The following is a 23,551-nucleotide window of genomic DNA, read 5'->3' as shown; positions in this document are numbered from 1 at the left end:
TAGATGGAACCCACTTTGCAAGAATGCTGGAGAGCAGCAGATGAATAAAAATCCATGGAGTTGGGGTTTCTTCAAAGGAATAAACCCTTTAGAAGAACTTGAGAATCCAGATGAAAAAGAACATTTCATTTCCATTTGTTATATACCTAAAAGTGAATTTTTATTAAAAGCAGATCACATCACTTCAGGAAATTCAGAAAACTATATCTAAATACATGGAACGCAAGACATTCCTCATCAATTTAGATTCTTATAGCCTCATAAAGATAAAATGCAGATGAATTGATTTAGATCAAGCCTTCATTAAATTTTAGAATTAGCTTTTGGAATCCCATGTATTGCAATGTGCAGAGCCTGATTCCTGAGCATTGTGACAAAGCCATGAGTGGATAAATGATAAAGTGCATCGTTGCTAGAAATAACACAGTCTGCCTTTGGTTTGTGCTAATAAACTATAAGACATCCTAAATTCCAATTTTAATATGAGAAATCCACCTCATTATAAGTAACCTCAAACTCTGTATGTTATCAGCATTTTCATGTGTTTTCTTTGGTGATTCTGAAATATAATTTGCTGTTTATGCTTCTAATGTAAATCTCCAATTTCTGGTTCGCCACCCTGGCACTAAGCCAGAGCTCTAATTTATTTCCCTCTTTCTTTATTTCTTACATCAAAAGAGACTGTTGGTTTGAATAACAAACATTCAATCGACTTAGACGTGGGGTGGCAGGCAGCACAGGCATTACCTGTTTACCTTTTATTGCCTGTTTTGAATTGGCTTTTCTGGGAACAAAACCAATAAGACATGATGTTCCTTCATCTAGTTTTTACCCAGGTTATTTATCAGAAGACACCCCCTCCCTCCCTGGCCCATGGCGGGGTGAAGAATTCAGCCTGGGAGCAGGCTTCCAACCTAACGCTATCATGGATTATTGCTCTACCAAGTCATGAAGGACTTCATCGTCCGATAGACTCTGGCTTGGGCTGATAATTGTTTTTGATTCCAGGAGCTGCTGCTGCTAACACATTTGTAAGCCGCGGGACAACAGTGTGCTGGGAACAGAACATACACTCTTTGAGCCACTTTGCGACTTTGCAAGGGTTCCCCCACACCCCCCTGCCCTCGCTGTCTGGCACATTCATTGGCCTGATAAAAGGCAGAAACAATTTATTACACCTTGGGTGGTACTTAAAACAAACTTTATTCTCAGGAACAGCAGTTATGTCTAACTTGCTGCTGTATATGTTGATATTTCCTCTAAATACTAAGTCTGAATATATTCAATCAAATAGCTAATCACTCAATTTCCCTGCCACCTTCCTGGTTCTCCAGGTTGCCTCTCATGATACTCCATGTAAACACTGCATTTGTGAAGGTACAGAGATCAGCATCCCTAGAGTCACATGATCACATCAATCTGCGAAAATAGCATGACTTAAAAATCAAAGTCTCTTAGTACTCTGCCAACAGGCTTTGGCATGATCTTGGCAATCATTTAGAATTTTTTTTTTTTTTTTTTTTTTGCTGTTATAATTTTTCCCAAGTGGAAATAGTCTCGTGTTTTGCAGAAGTTGTCCAAGCTAGTGAACATCAATCCATCTTCCTGGGTACTAAATCGTCAGCTGAATGTATTCAGTCCACATAGAAACCAGTAAAGTGAGTGTGGAACTGCTTGGTGGCTGCTCCTTTCATCTTAAGAAACTGCAATACAAATTCCTGAAATCATTTATGCAGGAATTTTTATTCTTTAAATCTTCCAGTGTTAAAGCAACAAGAAAACACTTAGAATGTCCTTTGGTGGAATCTTATTACACTTGTTATATATGTAAACTGATATTCTTTGATGCCAGCACGTTCGTTGCCCTTACAGAGAAGTCTCTGCACAATGAAACAAAACAGAACGGAAGAGGACAAAATAAAATGTCAGTCTTTGCTGCTTCGAATTAGATACATTAACAGATTGTCTGGTAACACAAATTGGCAAGAATACAAAAAATCTACATATTACAGTATTTCAAGAAAAATAACTTCATTTGAATACAAAAGGATAGATACACTTTCTTTTTTCCTAGAGCCACTCTGGGACAGTGGATGTGTGCTCGCACTGGGAATGACTTCAGTGCTGCTAAGATAGACGGGGTATGACTGGCTTGAGCTTTTGGAGGGGGGCTGTTACACGTGTGCATTACTAACATCAGACAAAGAAATCTTTCAACCAACAAGGGTTACAGAGCAACGTTCACTAAAGCACAGGTTGGAAAGGGTTCAGGGACCGAAGCAGGCCAATATGGCAGCTTGTAACAGATTTCCTTATACCCACAGTGCACTGCCAGCAAGGAACGCTTCTATTTGGTTGGTCCACACACTGGGCCAGTGGTGCCGGGGCACCCCACGGGAGAGCAGCGAATGGTTTTAGGTTGCTTGATTTGTTTGTTGTCTTTCCTGTGTGGGTGGGGGGCTGTCGCAGCCTTCCCAGTCGGCGAGAAGCTCCGCAGCGGGCCGGGTGATTTGCGGTGATAGTATCGACAGCTGGCAACTTCTCCGGAGTCAGAAATTAACAGTCTTGACTCGGGTGTGCCGTCCGCGGCTGATAGATATGGCTTAGTTCAGTTAGGCCTTCTTAGTTTGTACACGGTGTTGGAGTGGGGGTGTCTGAGTGTGTGTTTCCTATGTTGTTGGTAGCGAATGCTTGCAGGTCGCCTTGGCCTCCCCCCTGGTCCCCCTCGCCGCGGCGGGCCCTGGCCGGGCTGGTGGCCCGTGGCTCGCCTAGACCAGCAGGGGGCTGGCGGTGCCCAGCAGCGCTGTCAGCAGCAGCAGCGCGGGGGAGCCGGGCGGGGGCGCCCCGTGGCCGGAGTCCGAGCCGCAGCTGCCCGCCTCCTCGCACCGCAGCTTCTCACACAGGATGCCGGTGTAGGCGGCTGGGCAGAGGCAGCGCACGTTGTTGTGGCACGTCCCTCCGTTCTGACAGTGCAGGAGCTCATTGTCGCAGACATTCGCTGCAGAACGGGGGGGTGGGGGGGTGGGGCGCGGGGAGAAGAAGCAGAATCAATTTCAGTTCATCTAGTACAACATGTTTTCAGTTTAAAAAAAAAATATCGATCTTGTGCCCTCCCACGCCCCCGCGACAAACTAAGCATGTGACTCCCAATTTCCAAACAAATATAGTTTGCTGCCTTTGTGTGTGTGTGTGTGTGTGTGTGTGTGTTTTAAATCATATTTATCCTTTTCGTATAGATTTTTTGCTGTGATCTTGGGTACTATTGCCCATTTCAGGCTATCGAGTACAAAGTAATGGAATACTCTTGGTTTGGCAGTGTCTTCTCTTCATAGAACTGGGACCTGTTGTGACCTCCTGCGTTTTTAAAGGACAAGTGCCCGATACAAGAATGCAGAGTTTTAAAGTCAGATGAATGGTAGTTAAAATGCAAAGCACTATTGCTAAAATGACCAAGAACCTCCGAAGGGGTGGGCCATTCTCCCTGCAGGTGATTCCAGGGGCTGCATGCGGGAAGACAGAGCCAACAGGGAGTGAGGAGAGAGGGTATGGGACAGGGGCAGACAGCATGCTCCAGGCAGGCGGCAGCCAGATCAGAAGAGAGAAAGTGGTTTCATGGGAGGAGAGTGAGGACAAGCAGTCATATTTGCCCCTGACAGCCTATTAGGATATTCATTGCCTTGTAAATATGGGAAGTAGAATCCGAGGTTACCTTGATTTTCCTCAATAATAAAAAATGCAGTGATGAGACCCTGATTACCAAAATTTCACGATGTCCGTCAATTAATAGAATCGGTTTGAATAAGTCAAGCAAACAATTCCAGACACTAAAATTCATTCATGGTCCCTGCCATGTAATTTTCATCTTTAATAATTACTTATTTCAAAGTTCTGGTTATCCTCATTAATTCCATGTTTCCTATTCTTTTAGATAATCAAGGTTTCACTGATTTAGCAGAATGTTAAATAGGACCCAGGGAAATTAAAATAACAACAAAGAGTAAAAGAGCCAAGAACACTTCCCAGCAACATATGCTGCTTAAGTATTTAATATACAGAACCACTCTAGAGCAGGGTGGGGGGTAGGGGCAGAGCAGAAAAAGTAGATTTTTATAAATTACAACATTTTTCATTTTTTAAAAATGTCATGGTCAAATTTCCCCAGGGGGACCACATGAATTAAACACATACACTCACACACACACACACACACACACACACACACAGTCTCTCTCTCTCTCAATATTACTATCAAGTGCAAAGTACTAAAAAAAAAAACAACAAAAAACCAAAAAAACCCGCCCCAAGTAGTAATTCATTACAGAATGTTGCTTGTCTATTAATCATGTTCAGTAGTCATGTCACCTTCAAAATGTGCTAATGTCTTGTACACAAATGAGCTCAGGAAAGATGGTAGTGGACGCTCACAGAGTTAATACCAAAGTACCCTAAATGGGGCCTTGTTTTACCTTCTTCCTCAGTGACCTCTAAGACAGCTGCGTAATGTATTGGTACAATTTTCAAAAGTATCCACACTTGCTGTCTGCAAATGCCAGAAGTGACCATTCAGGCCTCCTAAATCCTTTAGGCTCCAAATTTTGACATTCATTATATATGTCATACAAATATGACAGACATTATATAATCTCATGATTATATAAGCTGCCTCTCATCGATGGCAGAAATCCTGAATATTAGACCCAAATTATAGTATTTTATGTGCCATGGTTAAAAATGTCAAGAGCTGTGGCAGGGATGCAAAAATTTACACGTGTAGAGTGGTTCCACTCATGGTTGAAACTGGTTGTTGTTAATTTGAGAAGCATCCATGGGTTTTCAGCATTTTGTTTTGCTTACACTTCAGGAAATACCTGTTTAATTGGGGTAACATGGAAGAAACAGATCTAAATAACTGTTTCCATTTTAAGTTAGAGATTCTCAGCATTTCTTGTCCCAGGCAGCAGATTGCTGAATGGGATATTTCCTTTCATTTGGCACCAGAGGTGGGGAAATATCTGTTCTATCAATATCGATAATTGCTTGCCTTGAATAATTGAGAAGAAATCAATAGTTAATTAAATATTGCTCTCCTTAAAAAAAAAAAAAAAAAAAAAAAGAAGCTATTTTTCTTCTTGGACCTGAATGTAAATCAGCTGTTGGACAGAGGTTTCTTTCTTCTTTCTTTCCCCCCCTTTTTTTTTCTTTCCAAGAAGCTGGTGATTAAGTTAAAATCCAATACCTTTCCTACATTTAAAGTAATCTGTTAGTTGATGCTGGTGAGTGTGAGAAATTCAGTAACTATGCAAGGACCAGATGTAACCCAGGATTCATAATATCATGGATTGGGGAAGTAAATTTTTTTCTGTAAGAGATAAACAGAAGAAATCAAATCTAGAATATATTTCATTACTTTAGAATTCCCTATAAGACTTTTTACATTGAGTCTCCTGATTGTGCTATTCAACAAACACAGAATATCACAGATATGTACAGCATTCTGTTGGAATCATGTGCTAGACGCATATCTGAACCTAACTACAAATCTTACCTGCTATTCGTGAATTTATCCTCCGTCTTCATGTTTTTTTGTACCAAATTTGTGGTGCTTAATGAATAAACTAGTTGGCTAACAAATATCACTGACCTCTTCTTCAGCATAGGAAGCCTTGTACTAAACACCATGAACAGATTTAAAAAAAAGGATAGAGCGTGATCCCTGCTCCTATGGAGTTCAAGTCTGGTTGGGAAGATAAAATATAGGCAGGACATGATCTAATAATAATTTCATTAGCATGCCTTTATCAATTCCATCCACTTCAGCCAACATCTGTTGTGTGCCAGGCAACCCCACTCGATTGTATGGTTGTAACTCTACCTGCCTTAAAGGAGCCCACAGTTTGGCAGAAAACAAATAAAACGAACATGCAGAAATAACTATGACACAAAAAAAAGACTGTAAAGGAAACATTTGCAAAATGCCAGGGGAACTGAGATGCTGGCGTAAATAATTATTTGGGGGAAGATTAGAAAAGATTCTAGAAAGGAGACTGTATTTGAACAATAGTGCACTCCAGGCGGGTATTGGTAGAAGGAGCATTATGGATGGGGAAACTGTATGAGTACAGACAGGGAGACTTGCAAGTGCCGAGTGCTGGTTATTAAGCAATTGTCTCTCAACTCTAAAAGCACCCTCTTTCTGCACTTTGTCTTCGGCTTCCACTGACAGGGAGCACTAGAGGCACCAGAGAAGGTGAAGGGATTTCCTTTCTCCCATTTGATGGCTCTTCCTCAGTGTTGCCCCATGATGGCCCTTCACCCCAGGAGGAGCATTTGATCCTGGTGCATAGCTTTATTCAGAACCAGCTTTATTCTCCCCCTTAGAAGGTTCCTGCACCAACCCAGCAGTGTTCCTTCCCTACAGGTTTGAGCTTAGCTCTAAGGGCCCCTGCCCGGGTTTCAGAGGTACAAGTCAGCAGCCCGCATTATGTCCCCCCATGTCTGTGGGGTCTCCCCTCTGTCCTTTTAGTTTCTAATAATCCATCCTCTTTCCTGTGATCCCTCTGCCCAGGAGTTATACACTTATACACAGTTACTACTATCTCTGAGGGACTTCAGTGTCCTCTTCTCATTTCTAAATTCCAAAACACCTGTTTAACTGTTTCCTTTAATGAATTCTCTCTATTGAAATGCCTAGTGCCGTTTCAGTTTTCTGACAGGAGCCTGAATGAGAGACTCATGGAACACATTAGAGAATGGCAAATGGACTGGTGTGGCTGGAATGTGGGATATGCCCAGGGCAAATGGAGACTAGAAAGGTAGGCTGTAGCCTGATAGTGTACATTCTACATAATATGCAACATAGAGTTTCAATAATAGGCAGTGGGAAGCTGTCAAAAACCTACGAGCAAGGTGGTATTTTAAACAGAAGAGAAACAGGTGAGGCTTGGCCAGAGAAAGGTCAGACTGGAGAAGAGGGGACCAGATGCTTTAGTAGAATGGGCTTGGTCTGATAATAGCAATGGGGAGGGAGAGGGGATAGATTTGGATGCAGATGATTTGAAATGGGTAAGAGAGATTCTGAGGTTTCTGTTTTCAGTATTCAGATGCATCATAATAAAATTTATTAAGAAAAGTAGATTAGAGGAGGGCTTTGGGCAGGGGAGAAAATGCACTTTTTTTGGATGTATTGACTTTGAGGGGTCTGAAGGCTCTTCCTCAGGGGTATTGTTCTTAGTTGGAAAAACTAATTAACCATTCAGGAGGTAGGTCATCCTGGAGATACAGGTTTGGAGCAGGAGTGATGGTGGTCATTGTTACAAAGAGTGAAGTGAAGGGAATAGAAGACCTAATCTTGGTAGAATATTGAGTAAGGACAAATGAATGCTCTAGATAGAACACGGAATAATATCAGCATTTAGGCCACAGGAAGAGAATGAAAGATCATGAAGGGTCCTGAGAAGAAAAGACGTCAACAAAATACAGTGATCATTTGAGGGCATACAATTAATCCTAGAAGTCTTCCTGCTGTGCGTGACTCTATCTAGGCATAAACAAATAGACTGGAAGAGTGTGAGAGGAAGGGCACTTTGAATTGGGAGAAGGAAATTGCAAAATAAGCATTACATGCTCTTGATTGAATCTGACAGAAGGGATTTTGGAATAATTTAAAAAAGGATTGGAGAAATTTAAGGAATTAACATTTAATAGAGGTCTTTGGTTGTCAGTCTAAATTGGTGTTTTTCAACAGTGGATGATTTTATCTCCCAGGGGGACATTTGACAATGTCTGCAGACTTTTGGTTGTCACATCTCAAGGGAGGGCTACTGGCCTCTAGTGGACAGAAGCCAGAGATGCTGCTAAATATCCCACAATGTACAGGGCAGCACCCCCCCAACCCTCACCCCACGTCGCCCCCCAAAAAGAATCCCTCTTCAATTAAGGTCGATGGTAAAATGATGAAGTTCTGGATCAGGGTGTCAGCCATAGCAATGAAGAGGAGCGGTTGTCCTTATATATACTGGGCAAAGGGGAATGAAGTTGTCTCGCTGATTCTAGATCACAGAATAATAGTGAGTTTTAAGGTGCAGAGCCATAGGAATTAGAGGCAACTATAAATACTTGAAGTTGAACTATAAGCGTGGATTACCCTTGGAGGGGAGTAAATACAGAACCGTGGGATTTAAGACAGACCCTTTAGCCCTGTTCACAATGAAAGAATGAGAGAGGAAAGAAAATCACCTTCGTCATATAATTTGTTCCACCTTGCTATGTTAGGAATAGTAAAATTAGAGTGTGGGGAAACTCCAGAAACTAGACAAGTTCTAGATGAGGAAACTGAAATCAATTTATGGAAGAACTGGAGCTAGAATCAGGGGTCCTGATTTACAAGATTCTCGCTCTTTACGTAGAAAAGAACATTCAGGAGAAACAGTAGATGGTGGCGTGCAGCACACATCCTATGGTCCTCAAGACAATCAAAATAAACTCTGTAATCCCCAGTGGATTCTCACTTGTATCGACCTGCTGTTCTGCCTTCATACCACACTATGACTAGGCAGGGTATATGTTGATAGCATTAAATCTCACATCTTCCAGACTTCTTCTACCACATTTTGGCAAAACTCCAAGTACCAACCAGCTCATCCATAAAATATAATAAAAAATATCAAAGGTCTAGACTAAGAATATCAGGCATGTCACTGCAGATTAAAAATCCAACCAGGGATTGCTACCCAACACACACCTTGCTGTTATCACTTCCTTTACTTGATGCCCTTCTGTGTGGATTTGTCTCAAGCTGAAAATCCTGACCTTACTTGGGGATGTATTTACGTTAAACATGTCCTGACTCTTTCTTCATTCCTATTGACAATCTAAGGGTGTGTGATCTCTGTAAACAGGGAAGGTTTGCCTTTAAACCCCTTATACAACACTTGATCCAGTATTGGCGGCAAATTACTATTTGCTAGACACCATTATGTTTATTATGATAAAATATCCTTAGATATCAGAAAAGCTAATCCTACTTTGGTACTGGCTTGACTGTATTCTAAAGGATACTTTTACCATTGATAAAAAGTAATTCATTTACGGTGTGTCCAATATCACACCATATAACCTATTAACCCCTGGTGATTTCAGTATTAGGGTTGCTTTCAAGTGAAGCAACCAGAATGATCTGCGGCCACTGAGAGATAGGGTTAGAGTATTAATGTTAGACACAAAGAGTTATGTGGCTAAAAGATGAACTGTGGAATCCGGGTGGAGAGGCTATAGTTGGCAAGGTGTTATAACTGTTCCGATCACAGCTTCAGTAAGCAAGATATATAATAGCAGATAAATAAGCTTCCACAGTTGCTATGAGCTTATTAAAAAAAAAAATACCACTCAGAATTTTCAAAGTGAAAAAATAGGAATGAGCAGCATTTCTTCCTCCCTGTTTCCCTTCTTATTTTTCTTTTGGCTTTAATAAGAGCCACAGGGATATAGCTAAAGTATTCAATTCTTTAACTTGCTTTTGTGGGTTCCTTGACTGTCATACACATTTCCTCTTCCCAAACTGCAATCTCTCATCAAAATGTCCATGATGAGATCTTGATTCCTTTTCCTTCCGTTAGTCCTTTCTGGAAGGTATGGAAAAGCAGACACAGAGGGATCACTATGCTCAAAATGGGCACCAGCCAGAACTTAGTGTTGCTGCTTGTTCTATTCTTCTTTGCTTTGATGACCTCAAGGGTCACTTATTCCCGTTATGGTCATGACAATCCATTGCATTACAAAAGGGAAGTTTTCTTTTCTGTGTTTGGGTCTTGTTCAAAGCTATACATTTAGGTTCACCCTGTCAGTGAGCCGCTATGCTTGAGCAATGCTGGGTCTGTATTTATAGACTTGAAAGTTTCTCTTTTTGGTTTTGTCTCAGGCACTTCAAGGGATCGATGCAATGCATTGCCATGACAGCCTTCCTTGATGGTTGTATTAATAAAGTGACCTCTACCTTCCCCACCTGAAACGAGCCCAGGATTGCCAAGGGAAAGATGTTCCAAATTGTTCCCGTCCTTTTCAAAGAAACGTCAAAGAGTGAATAACCTCTACCAAACAGGCTATTAACAAAGGCATGTGTGCAACATTCAGTTCTGATTTAGGCATTTGAGATTTTTGTGGCAGGAAGATAAAGAGCTATGATTATGACCCACTTATTCAGCCTTGGCGGCTGTGATATGAAGTTGTGAGCTGTGGGATATAAAATTGGAACTACAGGCTAGCTCCTGGGGTATGGAAGAATCTTTGCTGGCTGGTGTCTAATGGCCTTTTGTGAATTCTGGGCACACTAACTACGCTTCCCCCCATCTTTTCCCACTTAGGTCTGGCTATGACTGGTGATGTGGTACAGCAGAGAAAATGAAGATTCATGAAACCTGGGTTCTAGTTCTGATTAGCCATCCCTTTGCAGTGAGGTCTTGGACATATCATGAAGCCACTCAGTGACATCTACCCAACCTTCCATCCATCACCCAACCAGGCACTGTTCTAGATGATGGGCACATGGTGGGAGCCAGGCAGACAATACAGTCACTTCTGTGAAGCTTACGTTATAATGACAGCTAGAAAGTTAGGGAACGATTTGGAAGTACGTATTTTTAAAATTCTCTTGAACTTTATGATTTGCATGGGTATTTTTCATGGGGAGCCTATCGTCTTAAGAGGCAAAGAGTGAGGAATTCCTCCTCTTTTTCATCAAATATGTGATGATAGTTGGACTTCTGCAATATTATGAGTCCTGGTGATGACTTGGGTGGCTGTTGTGGATTGATTGGTTTTGCCCATCGGTCTTATCTGGTGCCCCATGGAGCAGGCATAGTTTTTCTCTTGACTTGCACTAGAAGCATGAGGTGGTGTCAAGGGAAAAAGGTGAAGAGAACTTGTGATTCAAGCCAGGTTTCTTTAGTAAATGGGTTGCGTGAACTTGGGGAAATTGTTTTACCTCTTTGTGCCTCTCTATCCTTGCTTCTGAAGCAAGAAGAGTAACACTTGTCCTGTTCACCCACCTCCCAGTTGTTGGGAGCCTCAAGGTTAATCATGTGAAGGTATTTTTAAAAATATAAAACACAACCTAAGGATACTTTGTTAACGTTCAACATCTTCCCAATCCACCCCCCATCCCCAGTGCTAGAAGCCCAGGGAGTAAGAGTGAGGTGCTTGCTCCTATCCCTGCCAGATAAGGAATCCATCATCACCTATCCAAGTCAAGGTAGTCAAGTGAAAACAGAAGCAAATGTCCTCCCTCAAAGACAGCATCTGTATATGTCCTCTGAGGGTATGGATCTTGAGATGGCGTGGGGTCAAACATGCAGTTCTTGAATATTTGTATTCAGTTGTCGTGTCCTCCACAAGGTTTTGTGAGGCCGGCTTAGAGGGACAGTGCCTGTCTTCTCAAAGGTGACTTATGTGCTCTCACTCAATGTGCACTGTCCTGTACCAATCACAGTACAGAAGGTCTGTTTTCAGGGTTGCATGAAGCCCAGCTTTAGCTTCTGCTTTGGGGAGGCAGGGCATAAGTTCAGAAGCGAACAGTATCTAGACTGCAACTTGGAGGACAACAGTTGGAAACATCCTTGCCCTCCTGCTCTCAACTTCCACTGCTGTCTGTGTCTAGATGCGTCTGGGGACAGTGGTGCTAGGGGCAGGATTCCCATGTGACAGCATCCAGCCTACTGGGTCCTAATCAGTGTTACGGGGACAAGGAGCAGAGCTGAAATGGCTGTAGGTAGCAATGTGGAGCTGTCAGCTGGGTGGTCAGACATGGGTGGGTAATCAAGTACAGCACATTCTGATACTAGAGAGAAGCCATTCTATTCACAGTCATCTAATCTCAAAGCACTGATTATGGGAGTGACGCTTGCTCTGATCCAGTCAAAGGAAACACTGCTCAAAACATCATTAAAAAAAAAGCTGGGGCACCTGGGTGGCTCAGTGGGTTAAAGCCTCTGCCTTGGGCTCAGGTCATGATCCCAGGGTCCTGGGATTGAGCCCCGCATTGGGCTCTCTGCTAGGCAGGGAGACTGCCTTCCCCTCTCTCTATGCCTGCCTCTCTGCCTACTTGTGATTTCTGTCTGTCAAATAAATAAATAAAATCTTTAAAAAAAAAAAGCCACATTCATTTTGAAGGAGCCTGTGTTTGCAGTAGGCAGGAACCCAGCTAGCGTGGAAGAAATAACAGGTGACTCCAATGAAGGAGCAAGAGGCACTGGCCAAAACCCCCCAGAGTTGTCAGGCTTTGCAACTTGCAAAAAAAAAAAAAAAAAAAAAGCCTTTGCTGATGTTGAGAAAAAATGAATTCACTAAGAATCCCACAAAGCCAAGGGCTGGGCATCTTTTCCCAAAGCGATCATTAATGATGTATTGAAATCCTATTTAGGTCAACACCTTCAGACACAGACACAGGCAAGGTGCTCATAAAAACGGTGCTGAGAAATCACAGTTTCTCATCTGGTATCAGAAAATGCACTTGTCTAGTTTAATAAAAAGGTGCGGCCTCTACTCTTTTTGCCCGAGGTGAAAGATGGCGCTTGTTGGGAGGCTTAGTCACACATGACGCAACACACATCAGGGTATAAACCACTGTTTCAAAGTACAGGACATTATGTCAGGATGAGTAGCAGCCCAAATATTTATCCAGCATGATTCCCCCTAAGTACAGACTTAGACCTCTACACACAGCTCATGTAATACAGACCTTAGAAGAAGGACTGGAGCAAACTGTACCAAAACACGACCAATGTTTAGCTCTGGCTGGTGGGAGTGCAGGTGCTTTTAGTAACTTTAATTTTCGTCTTTGACTCTTCACTTTTTCTAAGTTGGGAAAAATAAATATATAGTCCTTTGAAGATATTAAATATGTTAATAAAAGGAACTGTTGTTACTTGAGAAAATAAAAAGCATATTTTACTGAGAGGATAAAAGTGATTCACGTAAGAAATGATCCATGTGGCCAAATTTTGCCATAGTTCAGTATTTGTGTCATTCATACATATTTCTAATCAAACTACCAGTTACCTTAAATTTTCAAAAATTATCCCAGAGTATATTCCCTAACTGGGATTTAAATAAAAATTGAAACACACACACATTATCTCAGGAAAGACAGAAGAGTTCCTACACAATCCTGTAATTCCTAAGAAGGCCCCAGACACTGGGATTCCTTGGCTTGTCAAGAGTACACGGTGTCAGGTGTGGATGGAAACAGCAGAGCCTCTGGAGCTAAAGGGATCTGTAGCCCGAAGGTCTGCTTATTGTTAACTGGCACAGATGATGTGAGATGAACGGACATTTTACATTGGCAGGTCACAGTGATGACTGTGCTGGAATTTTCTACAACCATTCCAGTATAGAGGCTCTGAGTCCAGCTTAACTGCACTGAAAGAAAACATACTTCATGCAACTTGAGTCTGCAGGAGATTCCTATGGGTTCCCCTTGTATGTGTCTGCACTGTGTCTAACATGCTCATTGTGGTTATAAGTATGGAGCACTGATCCTGGCACCAAATTGATGCCCAATAAATTACTTACTGAACACACAAATAAAATATGTCTTTTGTTCTCTGCCTTTTTCTGAATGGTGGGCATATATCTAAAATTTGTAGATAGACAAGTAGATCAGTAGATAGGTATCAATACACAGGAATACAGAGCGTATAGGCTGGAGAGCAGGAAGTGGAGGGAACTTTCCCTTGATGGCCTCCTTTAGTTTCTGGGCAGTTGTAGGTAAGGCTAGTTCCTAAGCACAAGGAAGGGGACGGAAGGTGAAATCTTGAGGGCAGGAGTGAAATATTTGGGAGGGAACAGGAGAGGAAGCTAATGGGACACCTGGAAAAGTTCTGGGTAGTGTTGACACTCCAATTCAGCTCATATCCCATGATTTGTCAGGCCTTTCCACACCTGCTTTCCTGATGGAGAACACCAGCAGAAAGGGAATGGTGACTTGTTTGGGGTTTCTTCCTTCAGTGATATAGAGAAGGCCTGGGGAAGGATAGGAGGGAGAGGAAGAAGGCAGAGTGGCCGAACCAAGTGTGGAGAAGCACCCCCTTCACTTTTCATTAGGCAAAATGTATTAGCTCTTACTATTATAATCTTGGCATGCCAACCCAATGAAGGTGGAAAAGACACGGCCCTAAAGAAAATGAATGACTTTTTCTTTTCTCTTTTAATTGGAAGGTAACTTGTTAAATTTGGAACATGGGCTAAAGGAAAATCCAGATGGAACTGAGATGGAGGCAAGAGACTGTCAGAGGCACAGAAAAGAATGCAGGTAAAAAGATTCGGAGCTCTTTGAGATGACGTGGGAATTGTGAAAGGGGATCCATATAGCTGAAGGCAAATCTGTGAAACAGTCCACATTCTGAAGAGGAGGTAGGGCAATACTACAGGCCTTTGATACTTGGCATTAAGAATCCTAGTATCTGTGACTGAAAGGAGATAATTGTGTCATTAATTCACATGTATTTTTTTTGAGACAGAATTTCAATGCCTTTGAGCACTGTGTAAAGCTAAAATATAATTTGAGGTTCCTGTTTGTCAAGCTATAGCTAAATGTCTCCTTAGAGACTTAATTTTTCCTATATATACTTGGCAGGAGTGTTCTAAATATGGTCTAAGCCGTCTTAGGATTTTTAAACAGTAGGGATATGTAAGTATGACAAATACTTACTGAAATCACACAGCAGTAGCTTTTCTTAATGATTTTTTTTTTTCCTGGGAATCACTGTAATTCACTCTTGTCTGTTGTGGCCTTGCTGTCACCATAACCACCTCCTGACAATGTCAAACCAAGTCTTGGGAGGTGATTTTATAATCGGATGAAACAAAGCCATTTCCCTGTTAATGCCAGTGTCAAGGCAAAATGAATTGGTGTCAATAAGTTCAAGGTGAGGAAAACAACATTATGGAATCCAGAGAAGGTGCAAAATGATGGCATGAGTCATTTAGGGATGCCAAGCTCCAAGTAAAATTGACTGCTAATTTTCAAAAATGTATTCACCACTGCACCAGGTACCAAACATTTAAGTGTTCTCAAATACATCAGCGGGGTTCAGGAGGGACAAGGGGTTATAATTACAGACGAGTCACAAGCATACCTTTTTGAAAAAGTCCATGGTGACCCATTGCAACTCACATTGTCCTTTCCCATTGATACATTCCTGATACATCCAGAATTTGAATGGCAAGCTTTAGTATTTCACTGCCTACCCGGTGTTATCTCTGTGTTCGAATACTGACATCACCACTCATGGCTGAATTTCTGAGTCTCTCTTTTTTCATCTGTAACAGAGGTGTCTCAGAGATGTTGTGAGGATGAGAGAGCATTCAGTTCAATGATTATTATTAAGAGTTTTGTGAGTATGGGTACTGCTCAAAGTCCTGCAATAAAAACCCAGACTGGGAGAGCCATGGAAATGGTGTTTATGTGTTTAGGTTCATGGATTCACAACTCCTCAGAGAATGTAACTTCACACAGGGTGTGCTCTTGTGTCTTCTAGTTCACTTTCATTGTTAATAATTTCAAGCTTCTTTGGAGCTTAATAAATACTGGTTGATTTGGGAAAAAATCATCTTTCATACCTACAGTTCCTTACATAGAAAAAACAGCTGCTTACCTGTCAGAAAGAAGATCTATTTATTCATTTTTCTTTAATGAAGAGAAAAAGACAAAAGCGCTTACTGAGGAAAACATTTAGGTAAGACAGGGATGCCAGATGAGCTCATGAGTGACTTCAATAATTCTATGCAACGTAGCTTTTACTAAAACTAAACTTCAAATGTGAGGGAAAGGTACTCTTCTTTCTTGACATCCAAAAGAACTTTTCTTAATTGGTTAAGAAAATGGTATAGGAATGAGAAGAAATCCAGAGAGGATGACCAGAAAATAGAGTCATTGCAGGTCTAGAGAAAGGCATTTTCAGGTTTCTCCTAAGAAAAGCATAGCTGTTGTGTCTTGGGAGAGAGGTGAGTTAGTTAGCCCCAAATCAAGAGGCTAGCAAGCAACGTGTGGAAGCTGTGCCTTCCTGGGCTTTCAGATCCAGCAGCAGAAAGAAAAAACAAGCAGGAATTGCTTTGGATACAACTGGGAGTCTGTGAACATTATTTAAAACACAGTGAAAAGGTGTTTGCCCTCCCCTTTGAAGCAGACTAAGGCATACCCCAGGTGAGATTAAGCAGGGATGAACAAGGTTTGGGTGGGCTGGTTAAAGAGGAATCACACAACAGGCTTTGGATATATCTTGTTCTAACACATTTCACTTTCTTCGACATTTCCTATTCTTACTTATGAACATACATATTTTTATATTAATATGGAGTTATTCTAAATCTATATTCCATGCAGGTTAGGATTTGACTGTTTTTTTCCTTGCTATAGTGTAATGCCTAGAACAGTGCCTGGTACCAGACTGTGGTCAATGAATATCTGAGGATTCCTGAGTGGGTGAATACATGCACTTTATAGGAAAAAAAAATCACATATTTCATACCCATTGCTTCCTTTCTACTTCTAAAATACCTTCCCACTGTGTTTATTCTCTCTCCCCAAATCAAATGCGCAGGAGTGCTATGGCCGGATTGAGTTTCTCACGGAGCTTACACAATACCTCTTACTCATTGGATAATTTTGTAGTCAGAATCCCTCATGATGTGCTGAGAACTCATTGTCTGCTTTTACTCCCCAAAATAAACTTTCCAGTCTTGGCTAATCTACTTTTGGTCTTAAATGCACACACGCACACACAGACACAAACAAATTATAATTAAGATACCTTTGCATGTCATCTTGCCAAATATTTCCACTAACCTGGCAGGATAGGTATTATAATATTATTATTATTATTATTATTATTATTTCCATTTTATGGGAGATGTGTGGATTTTACCCCAGCCCCACCAGCAACCCAGCAGTAGAGACAGAACTAGAACTTGGGCCCCTTTGACCCTATGCACCATCAGTCCATTCTGCCTTCCTGCCCTTTGGCGGCTACATATACCTCTGTTCCTGGTGTGTCCTTCCCTAAACTCCCCATTTATCCATAAAAATCCAGCTCAAGGACAACTCCCACCATGAAGGTTTCTCAGACTGCTCCAGCCTTCACACCCCAGTCCTGCCTTGGAAGACAGATCTAGAGCTAGACATAAGTATAAATGTAGACACGATTTGAATAGCCTGGATTTAAACCTTGGCTCCACTCATACCTGCTGGATAATGTCATGAAATCACTCAACTAATCTTTGTTTCATTCATAAAATGCAGATAATTTAATACCTGGTATCCACTGCATAAGACTTTGGGGCAGATGAAATGGGTTAATACATACAAGGCAACCACAACAGCGCCTGACACGTAGAAAGCCCTTCGGTAAATGTCAAGGTTCATTTGACTCTTCAAAACCTGCAATGCTCTTTCTCCACACCATTTCTTGTCTCCTCCACGGAAACATACGCAATTTGAGGGATGGGTATTGTTCTGCACCTCTTTTCATTGTTCTCACTAAGCAGCCTGGTGCTTTGCATGGAGTGGGCAGTCTATAAATGGTAATCACTCGAGGGCAGTGGATATCTTATCTTTGTATCCTCTGATATCTCTTTTAACTTTGTATTGGAAGCATCTATTCTATTGCCTGGCACATAACAGGAGATTCTTTATGGTGTTTTTTTTCCCAAGTGATTTCTGCATTCTTAAGATCATGTGAAAGTTAAATCATTCCTGAGACTGTGACTGAAAATAATCTGAGTTTCATTATTGACTAACCTAAATAGTAGTTTTAGCAATGTCCCTTACCTTAGTTGTTTTTAATACCTTTTGTTTCTGTTTCTTTTAATTCTTTAGAGAAAAGGAGAGCAGCAAGGAGAGAGGGGCAAGGAGGACAATGTGGGGCTGGATTGATTTGGAGAGAACTACAAACATAATGCTCTCCAGAGGTGCGGGTCCTCCTCAGGGCAGGGTGGAAGGTCTTCAGCTCTGCTTGTTTCTGAGCATGGATCACACTTAAAGTAGAAAGCCTTCAGAATCTTAAACTATATCTTAGATGTAACTTCTATCATGGCTATTTTATTCCAAGGACCAGAAGGATGAATAAATCTCATGTATTCCCTATAAAGAAAGTGCAGAAGGGTGAACAGACTTTTGCACTCTAGAAATTCAACCTTCTGACTTCTCCTGAGGCCAAAGTTAAGACTCTGACTCAAACAAACACGTCTCGTCACTGGATGTGCTGCTTGGCACGCTGCATGATCCTACATGGATCACTTCAGCTGGTTTTATCTTCCAGGGTGCTAATTGTTTTGTACCAGTTGATCCATGTAGGTCTCTTGGTTAATCTAAAGTTCTTTGCTTCCATTCACCTGCCCCCTTTCCTGGGTTCCTGCTACCTGTCACTGCTGCATTAGACCTTTCATTTCTATCTAAGTCACTCATTTCCATGCACTGCTTGCTTTCTATACCAGGTGCCCTTAACTGGTCACATCTTCTGAATATCACTCCAGCCTATTAGGATGTTTCAGGCAGGTCTCCGACCTGTTCAATCAGGTAATTCCTTTGTGCTAATGATGCTGTTGGTTATAAATCTTTGTGCTTGTCAAATCCCCCTACAATGTTTAAACGCTCTAATCTAAAGGTTTGCCTATGGCTGGCCTGGCTTCAGCAAGACAAAACAGGGTAGTTTATTTACAGATTGCAAAGAAAGAGAAGATTCACAAGGGTAGTAAGTGGACGACAGAGGTTTTCTGACAATTTGATAAGTTTCTAATGAGAACTCTTGGGTTTTCTTTTGCTCTAATGCTTAAATATCTAAAAATGTCTTGATTAATATTCTGGGTTATTAGTATGCTATTTTAATTCATTGATTCTATTTTGTGGGAACAAGTGTAAAAAAAAAACAAAGAACAAAGGTACCATGAACTGAAATTGTGTATTATTTTTTCTAGTATTCCGTAACTAATTAGATGAATGTTTATGATAAAAATTCATTCAGTAAAGAAGAATTATGCCAAAATTTCAAGATAAATGAGTTTGTATGACCAAGTTATAAACTATATGATATAGATTTATTTTACAATGCTACACATCAATAGATCCTTAATTATATTGCCAAGAGCAATGATGTGAGAATAACTGGTAAAGACTGAATGACCACATGAAAGAGTAAAGGATTTTCAGTGATTTCCAACCTTCATCAGTTTATTTCCTAAGAAGTACATAATGAATTCATGTTGATGATGGGCACTTGCCTGATGACATCAAAATGCATCATCAGTGTGCTAACTGGGCTGTGAATCTAGCTCAGGACATTCTTGGAGACCAGTCAAGGCACAAACGAAGACCGGAGCTGGCTGGAGTGGGGGAAAGTGAGGATGAAATCTAATTTCCTGATTTGTCCGATAGATTCAAGAGATAACTGAAAGTCAAGTCCCCTAGTATAGTTTGTCTCTAACCCACTCTTTAGGAGAAAGAGGAAAGGCTGTGACATCATACAAAGCTGGCTCAAATCTCCACTCTTCCACCTTACTAGGGGTGGGAACTTGGCAGGGCAAGTAACCTCCCTGAACCTTCCACATCTGTAAAACAGACACAACATGTTTTCCTAGCAGGGTACTTCCGAAGGTACAAATAGGTACTGCATATAAAAAACTTACCAATAAATGGTAACTATTTTGAGGATAGAGAGGTCTAAATGAGATACAATTGTCTATGAAACATCTCTCCAGTAGCAAGAGCTTCTGAAAAATTAGTTTCTCTCCTCCTCTTAAGAAATTAAAAAAAAAAATCTCTATATAGTCCTTCTTCCTGTTTGGTAACTAAAAAGAAAAACACATGTTGATATGTCATTTTATGCATCATTTGGTGCTGAGGGGGTGGGCGGAGGTGGGTGGGTATAGAAGGGGTTTTAGGCAAACCACGGTAATGACAGAAGCTACCATTTATTTATTGAGCACTTCATCTGTGCCAGAACATTATTCTAAATGCTTCTCATGCATGAATTTATTTAATTCTTTTAACAATCTCATAAGGTAGGTATTCTTATCCTAATAGTCTTATTATAGATTGAGAAACAAAGACGCAGGGAAGGTAAATAATGTGTCTAAAGTCACATAGGTAGTGGGTGGCAGAGCCTGGGATCCCAGCCAATTCTGCGGACCTAGCTACTTTGTCTGACTGCTTTGCTTCACCTCCATATGCTGGAGTGTTGTGACTGCTACTACTTTTGTCCCTGTGTTTCCTTCTCTAACACACTGAAACCGGTACAAACCAATTACAAGGCATCCAAGTGGTGAGGGCAACAGAAAACAGAAAATACACATCTTGGTTGCAGACCACCTCAAAATTGAGATTTAATACTGTTTCTCAGCAAGGGCAGGCACAGACTACAACAGGTCCTGAATCCATCGTCATCACTTGCTTTGCTGCCAACTAAGTCCAAGCCACTATGACCTTTTGTCTGGACTACCATAGGTTTGTTTGTTCTAATTTTGCCCTCCCTTCCTTGCCCCCTCTACCATTCATTGTCCCCACAGTAGCCAGAATTATTATTATTATTATTATTTGCCAGAATTACTATTTTTAAATCAAAACCCCCATATCATTAAGCATTCTACTTCTTAGCATCCACTGCACTTAGAAGAAAATCCACACTTCTTGTCCTAGCCTTCAGGGACGGGGGATCTGGTGCCCAGCTCCCTTTCCCACCTCACCTCAGCCCCTCTCCCTCCGATTCACTATGCCACACACACTTTCTTCTTCCCATTTTCTGGATCAGCCGAGCTCCTTCCTGCCTTCCAGCTTTCGCAGGATGTGTTTCCTCTACCTGGAAGAGCCTTCCTTCAGAACTTCCCACAGTGGGCTGTCCCTTGACACTCTGGGGTCTCAGACGGAGTGCTTCCTTCTCTGAAAGGCCCTGGCTAACTACCAGTCTAAAATGGTTTCCTCCCACTGTTTATTCCTTATTTCCCATCTGCCTGGTGCCAGCATGTGAGCTCTTGAGAGCAGGGTCTGCATTTGTCTTCCCACTACCATATCCTCAGTACCCAGAACGGCGCCTGGCACAGAATTCCTGTTCCATCTATGTTTACTGAATAAAGTGAGGGCTTCTCTATGGCTTGTCTCACCCAGCATCCTTCTTTTAAGGGCCTAAAAATACGGCAGGAATAATGGATTTTGTGGACGCTCTCCTGGCTGACTGGATTTTAATTACTCTTCTACCCCAGGATTAGATAAACTCTTCCAGACCTTCTGGGCTTTCAGATGCGATGATCACTCTAGAACACAATTAGCACCCCAGCGCATCAGACTGCCAGGCCCCTCTCGAGTTAAATATCACGGGATGTGTCACAGCGGTGTTGTTTTATGCAGCCTGCTCCATGGGAATATTATGCACTTGGCAATCCAGGAGAAAATTCCCCTCAGAGAAAAGTTCATTCCTCATGATGGATGGACAGTTTCCAGCATCGGTTCCCACAGCGAAGCTACCTCCTAATTTCTAGTCTGGTATAAAAGTGAGAGCTGAAGGATGTACCGCCTTCAAAGGAAAAGAAACTATCAAAAAATTACGGCTATTATTTCAATAGAAGTGCCTTTTTCCCTGGCAGTGCGGCTAAGATGCTAGGCATATAAATATTCCCAAGAAGTCAATATGAAACCACGGGCCATAGAGGAAATAATTTCATATCCCAAATAGAACTATTGGATTTCTTTTGTGAAACTTAATTGCCAAAGTTATTCCAAATTGTCTAAAATCTGTCCTCCCCGATAAATGATTATCGGCTCACCTCTGAGGAAGAGAGCAGAGGAGCGAGGTCGTGATGAAAGAGGATGCTAAAGCCTCGCGAGCTTGTTTCCCAGTGAGCGCCCCACTCAGCACTGCGCAAGCGCGCGTCCTAGCAGCTTGGCACTGCGCAAGCGCGCGACTTAGCGCGCAGCTTAGCGCGCAGCTTGGTGGCACGGCACTGGGCAATGAGTAATCAGGCCGAGAACCAGTACTAGCCAACTGTGATGCCCGGATGGTTGTCAGCCTGCACCGTCACTGTGTTTTGAGGTTTTTCTCTCCTGGCAAAGCCAATTGTTTTCTACTCTCAGCATTCCAAGGAAACAGAAAAGAACAAAGAACAGAATGAGAGAAGTTTAGTCACCACTGTCCTTGAACCTTCAATGCATATGTACTTCTGGCTAGCTGGGGGCGGAGAGGGATCCTGATTTGCGGGTTTCAGTCTCCCACTGGTAAATCCACGAGCATAAATAATTTGCTCTGGGAATACCTGGTTTTCTACGTGTGAGCATGCTGCTGTGAACCCTTCTCTTCAACATTCCAGAACGGTGTATTGGAACAGCTCCTTCGTGTCAGATTCTAGGTTAGAGCGCTCCATCCCAAAGGTGTTTCAGCAAACTGTCCCCTGCTGGCTTCCAACTAGCATTACTGCATAATGGATTTTGTCAGGGGAAACTATTAGGGAGGTGAAAACCTACCCCTATTTGTAAGGAATCATTAATCTCTACTGTGAATAATTTCGCAAGACTTGACGAATAGAAATAACCTCCAATTGAAACTACAGCTTTTTTTCTCTTGGCAACTTATTTTCCACGCCTGCCTTGCTCCCGCCCCCACCATTCCTTTCCTTTTCTGGGGCTGACATCTATGTCTACTGGCAAGGGTATTTGCAAAGACTCTCCAACAGCAATGAATGCAGAGAATGGGATCTTCAGAAAGTATATATTCTATTTTGAGGCTGAATGAATGCATAACCTGAAGCTAGTGGCCTCTGAACACAACAGAGCCTGTATTGTCTTTTTTTTTTTTTTAAGCAAAGTTTTGATCTCACAAAGGATATAGGAATAAAGTTATCCTAAGTTTAAGACTTGAACCAAATTAATCCCATTTCTAACTCACACTTCTTGAACAATACATCTATGTCTTTGCAAAGATGTCTAAAAAAAGGCGATAATCTGCTCTTTTTTTCTCTTCCGTGCAGCTCAGGCAATGATAGATATGTGAGTCAATGCTATATAAAAATCCAATAATGACATTTTTTAGATGTGAAGGAGATTAATAAAAATAAGCAATATGCATTGAGAATGATTTTAATGCAGCAGCCGCCCAACTTTCCAAACTGTTTTGATGCCTTTTGAAATTAGAGAAAGTAGAGCAAAATTAGGCAAAGATGAAATTATATTCCTTATTAGGGAATAACACTTCCAACTTGAAAATAACATTTACATTCAACAAATAGGATTCCTTGTATGTGGGAAAACAATAGAACTCAGATAAGTTTGGCGTGCTAGTTTTGGCATGCAAAAATGTTATGCAAGAGCCTATCATATAGAAACTATAACTATAGTAATGCTAATGGTAAGATATCACAGCTTTCTATTCTTTCTTTCTTTTTTTTTTTTTTTTTTTCCTTCCCTGTGAGTTGCTCAGGTTCAAAAAGGCCATCAGGCTATTTTTTCAATAACTGTTTCATGAAGACTGTTAATATGTGAATTAACTGAATTTGCAGGTCTTTAAAAGAGGAAGCTGTGGAC

General features: G+C 41.5%; 1 protein-coding gene across 2 annotated transcripts in view; it reads right to left on the bottom strand.

Annotated features, from left to right (window-relative positions):
* Positions 1-1,525: 1,525 nt before the first annotated feature.
* The window catches only part of LOC111143062 (netrin G1), a 329,149-nt gene continuing 307,123 nt past the window's right edge, over positions 1,526-23,551 (bottom strand). For both annotated transcript variants that reach the window (XM_022496503.1, XM_022496504.1), the window contains one exon: positions 1,526-2,998. In XM_022496503.1, the coding sequence (XP_022352211.1) occupies positions 2,769-2,998 (230 nt within the window). In that variant the 3' untranslated portion in view covers positions 1,526-2,768. The remainder of the gene's footprint in view (positions 2,999-23,551) is intronic.

This window comes from Enhydra lutris, unplaced genomic scaffold (genome assembly GCF_002288905.1).
Source record: "Enhydra lutris kenyoni isolate GAN:26980312 unplaced genomic scaffold, ASM228890v2 scaffoldscaffold9, whole genome shotgun sequence".
In the NCBI taxonomy this organism is placed as follows: Eukaryota; Metazoa; Chordata; class Mammalia; order Carnivora; family Mustelidae; genus Enhydra; species Enhydra lutris.
Note: the sequence above shows the minus strand (reverse complement) of the source record. Positions and strands in the feature narration are given on the sequence as shown.